At 62.6% G+C, this 8,544-nt stretch overlaps 2 protein-coding genes across 5 annotated transcripts; one reads left to right on the forward strand and one right to left on the reverse strand.

Annotated features, from left to right (window-relative positions):
* The first annotated feature begins 52 nt into the window (after window positions 1-52).
* Window positions 53-6,286, forward strand: ARFRP1 (ADP ribosylation factor related protein 1). 4 transcript variants are annotated; one of them, XM_025000630.2, is made up of 8 exons: window positions 53-158; window positions 638-731; window positions 974-1,061; window positions 1,229-1,311; window positions 4,143-4,224; window positions 4,423-4,493; window positions 5,086-5,186; window positions 5,255-6,286. In XM_025000630.2, exons 2-8 carry the CDS (start codon window positions 639-641, stop codon window positions 5,340-5,342), a joined length of 606 nt encoding a protein of 201 aa, XP_024856398.1. In that variant the 5' UTR covers window positions 53-158; window position 638; the 3' UTR covers window positions 5,343-6,286.
* Window positions 6,287-6,965: 679 nt separating this feature from the next.
* TNFRSF6B (TNF receptor superfamily member 6b) lies at window positions 6,966-8,475 on the reverse strand. Its single transcript, NM_001101306.2, has 3 exons — window positions 8,069-8,475; window positions 7,778-7,981; window positions 6,966-7,373 (listed from the first exon to the last, which is right to left on the reverse strand). Exons 1-3 carry the CDS (start codon window positions 8,463-8,465, stop codon window positions 7,084-7,086), a joined length of 891 nt encoding a protein of 296 aa, NP_001094776.1. The 5' UTR covers window positions 8,466-8,475; the 3' UTR covers window positions 6,966-7,083.
* Between the last annotated feature and the right edge of the window lie 69 nt (window positions 8,476-8,544).

The raw sequence follows: 8,544 nt of genomic DNA on the forward strand, positions 1-8,544 counted from the left end.
GAAGTGTCTGGCGCGGGGGCTGCCGGGAAGGCCCCCACCTCCCCGGCCTACCAGCGCGCGTCCCGTCAGGCGCCGCGCGGGGTTAGCGCGGGGTCGGTGGGTCAGGCGCGAGGCGGTTTCCCGGCTCCGCGGCTCGGCGGTCCGGCCGGCGGTCGCAGGTACATCGAGGCGGGTGGGCGGAGCTGGGCCCAGGCTCGGCGACCGGTCCGCAGTCTGTCCGCGCCGCCCGCCCGCCTCACGACTGCTCTGGGCAGTCACCAGTCCTCAGACGCCCCGTCTTTGAGAGGCGCTCGCCGCGGGCGGGGACCGAAGCGGGCGTTGGTTAGGGAGACCCGAGGGGAGCAAAGCCTGAAGGGAGCCCGGGCAGGGGAGCAGCTAGAAGCGGGGCGGGACGGGCTGCCCTCTGCCTGCGAGCAGAGCGCCCTGGCCGGGCCGGAGTGGGCGTGTGAGCACCTGGAGCGCGGAGCCGATTCTGTAGCATTTGCGGAGGCGTAGGCGGGCGGAGAGGAGGGGAGGGGAGGCGAGGCGGAGCCAGGAGGGCCTGGGCTTCAGCTGTGAGCGGCCGTGCGGGCAGCTGGACCCTCTGTCCACGGTGCGGGCCGTCTCGTCCGTGACCGATCTCGGGTGCCCAGGGCAGGATGTACACGCTGCTGTCGGGCCTGTACAAGTACATGTTCCAGAAGGACGAGTACTGCGTCCTGATCCTGGGTCTGGACAACGCCGGGAAGACGGTGAGTGCCGCTCCGTGTCAGCACCATCCCCCACCCCCACAGTCCTTTTGGTGTTTTTTTAGCTGCGTGTTCTCCACCCAGGCAGGCTCTGAACCCTGCTTAAGGTCATAGGATAGTTACAACCAGCCGATTTAAAAGGCAAATGTTGTTCTCTTTTGCCTTGTTGTAAAGGAATAAGCCCCAGGAGGGGTGTTTGAAAACTATTGCAATTCTATCTCACGCCTCTTTCTCTCTGCCCTTAGACCTTCTTGGAGCAGTCAAAGACCCGATTCAACAAGAACTACAAGGGGATGAGTCTGTCCAAAATCACTACCACCGTGGGCCTAAACAGTAAGGGTCCTTTGCGGGTGTGGGTTGGGGGCAGAACGCTGAGGATGCTGCAGTGTGCACAGGCCACGGGTGAGGCCTCTGCTCCATTCAGCCTGCTTCTCCCAGGAGAGCTGGCAGCTGGTGGGTCAGGGATCAGAACTGCAGCCTCACCTGTCTCTTCTCTGCAGTCGGCACTGTGGACGTGGGAAAGGCCCGCCTGATGTTCTGGGACTTGGGGGGGCAGGAGGAGCTGCAGTCTCTGTGGGACAAGGTAAGATGGATGGGTGCCACGTCGGCTCCCTGGCACCATCTCTATCCGGGTGGTACCTTAGTCTCGTCCTTCCTTTTCTCAGAAGGCCTAGGATTCTTCTTCTTTCCTTACTCTTGGCAGCTTCTGTGACCCACTTGGTTCCTGAGGCTCACCCCCATCCCAGTTCCTCAGTCACACCCCCAAGAGCAGGGATGCACTGGTTCCTTTAGGTTTAGAGATTTTGTTGCTAATCAGCACAAGACGAGACAAAGGATGCCTGAGGAGCAGGGAAGACACATGCCTCTTTGGCTCTCAGCTTCAGCCCCGGGGCCCGAGTCTCCCCCATGGGGTCCCTCCTACTGAGGGGAGGATGTCCTCTAAGGCTCACAGCACCTGTCTCTTTTTTCAACCTTTTGAAGCATTTCTGAGACCTCAGAATCGCAATTAGTCTTTCACTCAGCCTCTGCCAGGCGCAGGGTCCAGCAGAGAGCAGGGTGGAACGAGCCTCTTCCCCTCCCCAACCCAGTGGACAGCCAGGGGCACTGACAGGCTCGCTCAGCTCTAGGGGTACTGACCACCCCGGCACTTGCCGATGTCTAATGCCCTAGTCTTGGTTTCTGGCTTGACCCCAGCAGGGAGTCCTTGGTCATTTCCCCCTCTTTCTCCCCAAAGTGTCCTCCCTGTCCTGACCTCCAGCCAAGAAGACCCTGTCCATTTCATGGCCAGAAGGTCATTGACAGGCTCTCTGTGACCATTTAAGTTGGACCAAGCCAGGGGCTGTTTGTTCAAACCTCAGATCCACACGGGGACCTGACATTCTTTACAGGCCAGGGTCTCAGAGTAGCAGGGGCAGGGCGTGTCAGAGTTTAGCAGCTGGCAAGTGTTGTGGGGGATGAAGATCTGGTCAGGGGCAGGGTCATCTTGGGCGCTGCCCCATGTCAGGCCAAGCTGGCTAGGATCCCATCCCCTTGGCAGGTCACCATGGCGGGCAGCTATGACATACTCAGGTAGCTCTGGTGGGTCCTGCAGGAGCTGGCGCACTGCCCACCATGGCAGCCAGGACACAGCCAGTGAAGGTGCTCTGCTGCCCTTGCGCCTCTGGCTGGGGTCTGGCTCCTCCCAAGGGGAAGCCAGCTTGGTGGTTGGTGGTAGCCCCAGCTTCCACTTCTGCTCATGCCATAGCCTTGCCATTGCCTCCTCACGAGGACTGAGCCTGCCATCTTGGCAGGATGGGCCCTGGATTTCTCACATGCTCCCCGACTCTTGAAATGGAGTGGGTGCCCTGCCTCCTGCTGATGGCATCAGGTGCCTCTGCCAGGCCAGGGCTTTGCTGGCCTCTGGTGACTGGGTTGCACAGGGGTGCCATGTCCCCAGTCGTGTGAGTCACCAGGAGGAGTGTAAAGTGGGTCTCCTGCTCTCCCCTTGTTCTGAGACTATGTCCCGGGGCCTGTCCCTGCCCCCTTGCAGTCCGACAGCATCTGGTGGACCTTCACTCCCACCTCTACAGCCTTACCTCCACCCAGCACCTCTGCTCATGCTACAAGCTGGTACTTATAGGTTTGTGTACGTGCCGGCTGCAGGCCATGTCTGTGGACCCTCTGGCACCCTGCCACAGGGAGGACTTGTGGCCTCCGTCTCTCCAGGCCACACATGAGAGCCTCCAGAGTGTGGGCATTGGTGACAACTGTCCTCAGGATCTGGATCTGGTGGGCACCATAGGTTCACAGCTGCCACTGCTTCCTGGTCATACCCTGCTGGTGGACCCAGCCCCCATCTGCCAGGGCCCAGTCACACACCAGTTGAAGTTCTCTGCCACCACAGGGGTCCGGGACGCAAGTAGTGATTCCCTCACTGACTTGCTGCAAACCCCACAGTGCCCCTGTCTGCCTAGGAGGCCTGCACTGTTGGGCTGCAGCTCCTGGGTCCCGTATCACCCAAGCAGGCCAACTAGAGAGGCCTCAGGTTTGGGGTTCATGGTTGGTCTGTGGACCAGGAGGCCACCCATGTTGAGGGATGTGCAGGTGTTCCCAGTTCCTGAGTTCTTGCCGGGCAGGAGCTGGGGTGGAGACAAGAAGGATGCAGTCACCTGCTCCTGCGACATGGGCGTTTCTGTCCTCTTAACATCAGGACAGAAGGTGGACTCACCAGGCCTTGTTTCATGTGTCTGTTTTCCCAGGGATGCTGCTGTTCACTCCCCACAGCTCTCCCTGTACCCTGGGCTCTGGTGCGTGCGTGCGTGTGTGTGTGTGTGTGTGTGTGTGTGTGTGTGCGCGCGCGCGCGTGCTCTAGTGCTTGTGTGTGTGTGTGTGTGTGTGTGTGCGCTCTGGTGCTTGTGTGTGTGTGTGTGTGTGTGTGTGGAGGCGGGGTGTTTCTTGTGTGGCTGCTGCTGCAGGAACCCAGGGCCGGCTGGCCTGCTGGTGCCAGCCTACAGAGCTCCAAACTCCCTGGCATGGCTCTGTCATTGGCCCTATTGTCCCATGCAGGGGTCAGAGCTGCCTTGAACATGTAGGAGGCCTTCCCTGGCTCCCTATTGGTATTCCTACTGCCTTGCTGTCTGCACTGGGTCCCCCTACCCAGGTGTATAGAGACCTGGAGCCCCATCCTTTCTCCTCTGGCCACTCTCCACAGGCCAGGGAGTGTGGGTAGGTCTCAGCAGTGGATCCTGAAGTGGGGTTCAGAGCACAGCACCTGGGAAGTGGGTGAGGAAGGTGGCCACCCTGTCCCAGCAGGTCTGGGGTGTATCTGCACTCTGCCCTACCTCCAGGAAGCACCCTAGCAGGGTCTCCCAGCTAGGGGCTGCCCTGAGGTGGCTGAGTGCCCGAGGCTCAGCACCTGGTTTTCCTCCTGCCCAGTACTATGCAGAGTGTCATGGTGTCATCTATGTCATCGACTCCACAGATGAAGAGCGGCTCTCTGAATCCAAACAGGCGTTTGGTGGGTACAGCCAGCCAGGCTGGGGATGCGGGGAGTGGGAGGGTTCTGTCTGCACAGTTCCCATTCCAGAGCTGGGCTGGGGGGAGGTTGGGCCACGCCAGGACAGGAGGGCACCAGCCATGTGGGGTTGGCAGGGATGTGGGGACCTGTGTGGAGGTGGATGAAGGGTGCTCACTGCCACCTCTCTGCCCGCCCCAGAGAAGATGGTCACAAGCGAGGCGCTGGACGGTGTCCCCATCCTGGTGCTGGCCAATAAGCAGGATGTTGAGGTGAGCCCCTAGGCCAAGTGGGCTTCTGCTCCCGCCAGATGGGGACCTCTCCCAGGGGAGGGCCACTGCCTTCCTCAGTTACCCTGAGTGTGGCTGCCCCAGGCGAACAGAGCACCCCCACCCCCTGGGTTCTTCCTGCTGTGCTGGCACCTCTGCACCAGAGGCAGCAGTGCCCCATTCCTCTGCAGCCAGGGGCCTCCTGCTGGGCAGACCCAGGTAAAGGTCTGGAAAGAGTGCAGAAGCACCTCAGGGTGGGAGTCAGTGCTGACACCAACCTGTCTGCTGCCCTTGAGCACAGTAGCTGTGCCGGCCCCACTCCATGAACCACTGGTGAGAGGTGGCATCATGGCAGCCGTTCGCATGGAGGGGGCCCTGAACAGGCGGGTGGCATGTTCTGTAGCATCTGGGTCGTGCTGCCAGGGTGTGTCTCCCTGAGGCTGCTAACCAGGCAGGTACCCTCCTGGACAGTAGCCAGGAGGCACCTCCTGGAAGCTTCCCACCTGCCCTCTACCCCCACAGCTCTGGGAACTGCTCCAGGGGTAGAGGGTGGGCAGGGTGGCAGGCCTACCCCTCACGGCCTCACCTCCCCCAGACTTGCCTCTCCATCCCTGACATCAAGACTGCGTTCAGCGACTGTGCCTCCAAGATTGGCAGGCGGGACTGCCTGACCCAGGCCTGCTCGGCCCTCACAGGGTGAGTGGGGTTCACCCTGGGCACCGGGGGCCACAGCCAGCCCCGCCTCATGCCCATTGTCTCCACAGCAAGGGGGTGCGTGAGGGCATCGAGTGGATGGTGAAGTGCGTCGTGCGGAATGTGCACCGGCCGCCGAGGCAACGGGACATCACATAGGCACACTTGCCTGTGCGCCCACTGCTTGTCCTGAAGAGCTCCTGCCCGCTCCACACCACCAATCCTGGGGGCTGGGTTGGCTTTGCCTTTTGGTTCTCCCATTTGCTTTGTTTCTTCTCTAAGACAAATTTTTCTGTGTGCAGAAAAGCGGAGGCTTCTGCTAGGGGTGCTGGGGCCTTAGGGATGCCAGCCGACCACCAGCAGAACTTATGGCCATAGCAGGCCTAGACCTGCCTGAGACCCAGTTTGGGGCCCCCGCGGGCCACCTCTCCTTTTGGAGCTACTGCCCCAGCAGGCCTGCTGGTTTGGCCCTGCATGGGGCCTTGGTGGGGAGCTGCTTAGAAATAGGTGTTTCAGAGCTGTGGGGCCCTCCATAGTGCTCAAGGCTGCTCTGTGTCTCATGCCCATGGAGGCAGCTATGACTGTCCTTGGCCTCTGTCCCCTCTGATCTTGGACTCAGGTGGGGGGGGTTGGTGTCACCTGAGGGAGACCTGGGCTTGTTTCTATCCCTGTCCTGATGCAGCTTCAGGAGGAGGCAGGGAGACCTGCCTGGGAGGCTATGAGCCCCAGCCACCTTGTTTTGATCTCCAGTGAAAATGGGAAAGCTAGGTGGTTGTGCTGGAAGTGGGCATCTGCTCACCCCCACCCCCAGCCTGCCTGCCACCCACCCAGAATAACCTGGAGACGAGCTCCGGGTGTGAGGAAGGCCGGCAGGGTCCCAAGGAGCCCAGGCTAGTAGTGTGCTGGGCCTGTGCTCCCCACTGGGGGTGAAGGCCGGGGTTGCTCTCAGGTCTGGGCCCTTTCCAGTCCTGTGTCCAGGGGCACAGGCCCTCCAGGCAAGGCTGGTCCTCAGGACCCTCCCACGTGGCCCTTGTGGAAGCTGGTGACACCCCGTGAGCCTAGCCATGGGCAAAATAAAGAGTTGGAGTGGCTCCCATCCATCATTCTCCAGAGGCCCGGTGGCTTTGTCTGAGGGTCAGGTTCCCCAGGCAGCTGGGGAGGAGATGCTGGGAAAAGGATGAGTCAGGGCTGGGGGTGGGTGCCAGCTGCAGGTGAGGTGACTCATTGAGGGGGTGCTTTGATCCTGCCTCTCCCTGGGGCCCTTCCTGGAGGTCAGGCAGGAGCCTCCAGGGCTGGTGGGGGCTGCCGGAACTGGGAGTCCTAGGTTGATGAGTCAAGGCCTCATCTGAACCTGCCCCAGAAGGGAAAAGCATCGTTTCCCAGAAAGTGAGTGGGACACACTGTCCTACCCAGAGGTCTTGGCTAGTCCCTTGCTGGGAAATCCCCTGCTGCTTTGAGGAGGGTGGAGCCTCAAAGAGGGGCAGCTTGAAGGTGACACTTCCTGGCACCTCAGGGCACAGACTGGCGCTGACCACGCTGACTTGGCCTATTCCACAACGGAGCCCTTGAACTCAGTGACTTGCCCGCCCTCCCTCCACACCTCCCTAACCGCTCAGTGAAACTTTGAGAGAGGGGTGTCACTCGCTGTTCTCTCCCGTGACCTACCACCTGAGAGGGTCAGTCCCAGTAGGAGGAAAGGCAGTGGACAGGGTACTGCTGCTAGGCAGCGCGCCCAGGTGTGTCCCTCCCCGGGTGCAGAGCACGGACTGGCAGACTGGACACTCGTTTACCAATCGGCTTTATGAAAAATAACCTTAGCGCCGCAGGGGCCGGTTCCGAAGCCTCCTTTGGTGCAGCACGAGGAGCTCGGACTGGAGTGAATAAATACCAGGAAGGGTGCTCACCGTGCCCGAAGGAAGTGTTCGCGGATGCTGCGCTCCAGCCCAGGGAGTCTGGCCGCGCGCAGCGCCCGCAGCAGCCGTACCCCCAGCGCCCCGGGCCGCGCTTCGCGGAGCTCCATGAGCTGCTGCCATAGCCTCCGCTGCAGCGCCGCGCGGCCCTCCCTCAGCGGCGGCGGCGGTCTCTGCGTCCCGGGATCCGCGAGCGCTTGCTGCAGTCGCTGCAGTCTCTTGAGGGAGATGTCCTGGAAAGCCACGAAGTCGACCACGGCGTGCTCACACTCCTCGGTCCCTGTGGGAAGGTAGTGTAAGGGGGTACCCAGTCAGGTGCCAGCGCCCCGGGAGGACAGGACCGTGGAGGGGTCTCCGCACACTCATGAAGGCCGAGGCGACAGCCGTGCCGGAGGGTCTGGGGCGACCGCGGGAAACGTGGCGGGCAAGGAGTGCGGCTCGTGGGCTGACGCTGAGAATGGGATGCGATGCGAAGGGGGCCCGCCACACTCGCTGCCGTGCCCTCCCGCGAACCGTTTAAGCCCTCGAAGCCTGTTTCCCAATGCCGGCGGGAAATGGCATCACCCACCAGTGCTGAAACCCTCAGCCAAATAGTCTCCTGGCCCGCCCCCACCGCGCTTCCGGAAGCCTTTCCCAGGAACCAGCTAATTAGCCCTGAGCACCCCCACCCCGCCCCCTGCTCACCCGGGGCCCCTGGCTCCAACAGGCCGAGCTGGAAGCTCGTGCAGTTGGTGCACAGGGCGTCGTGTAACGGGGAGCCAGGCACATTGACGGCCAGGCCCAGGGCTGTGCAGTTGCGGTGGGGCTGGCACCGCTCCGAGCTCGAGCTGCTGGCGGAGAAGGTGCCCGGGGGGCACGGCTGGCACTGTGTGTTCTGGCTGGGGGTGCCTAGGGACAAGACGGGGAGGCCGCGGTCAGGAGAGTCGAGTGGTCCCAGTTCGGCGGAGGGTCCGCCCCGCCCCTCCCCTCACCCACCGGGAGCAGCCACGCCGGCGCCGGGCGGGCAGGACGCGTGCTCCAGGCAGAAGCCGGCGTGCTCGAAGAAACCGGACCGACAGCGGCAGGCGCGGTTGTGGGTGGCCCCGCACGGCCGCGCCTCCTCCTCGCGCTCCCCGCAGATGACGTTGCAGTAGCGGCAGCGCTCCAGGTAGTTCCAAAATTGTGTGTAGTGGCGCGGCGGGCACGCACCGCACGTCGTGGGGCTGTTCCGGCCGCAAGGCCGCTGCACAAAGGTGCCCGGAGGGCACTGGTCACACACCAGCCACTCCCCCGTCTCTGCGTCCCTCCACGGGTAGGTGGGCGCGCTTGCCGCCGCCCCGCGCGACGCGAGCGCCAGCAGCAAGGCAGTCACGGGCCACGGCGGAGCTCTCATGGTCTCTGTGGAGCTGTAGCGGCCTCTGGCCGCGTCCTATAAGGGTCGGTCTGGCCCCGCCCCGCGAAGCCCCGCCCAC

This window comes from Bos taurus, chromosome 13, assembly GCF_002263795.3.
Source record: "Bos taurus isolate L1 Dominette 01449 registration number 42190680 breed Hereford chromosome 13, ARS-UCD2.0, whole genome shotgun sequence".
Classification (NCBI taxonomy): Eukaryota; Metazoa; Chordata; class Mammalia; order Artiodactyla; family Bovidae; genus Bos; species Bos taurus.

Excerpts from the sequence above, each read along its gene's own strand:
- ARFRP1 (XM_025000630.2), top strand. The coding sequence starts at position 639 with ATGTACACGCTGCTGTCGGGCCTGTACAAGTACATGTTCCAGAAGGAC. Across the intron at positions 4,225-4,422 it reads TGAATCCAAACAGGCGTTTG|AGAAGATGGTCACAAGCGAG; the intron begins GTGGGTACAGCC and ends TGCCCGCCCCAG. Across the intron at positions 4,494-5,085 it reads CCAATAAGCAGGATGTTGAG|ACTTGCCTCTCCATCCCTGA; the intron begins GTGAGCCCCTAG and ends CACCTCCCCCAG.
- TNFRSF6B (NM_001101306.2), bottom strand. The coding sequence starts at position 8,465 with ATGAGAGCTCCGCCGTGGCCCGTGACTGCCTTGCTGCTGGCGCTCGCG. Across the intron at positions 7,982-8,068 it reads CGCCGGCGTGGCTGCTCCCG|GCACCCCCAGCCAGAACACA; the intron begins GTGGGTGAGGGG and ends TCTTGTCCCTAG. Across the intron at positions 7,374-7,777 it reads GTTGGAGCCAGGGGCCCCGG|GGACCGAGGAGTGTGAGCAC; the intron begins GTGAGCAGGGGG and ends ACCTTCCCACAG.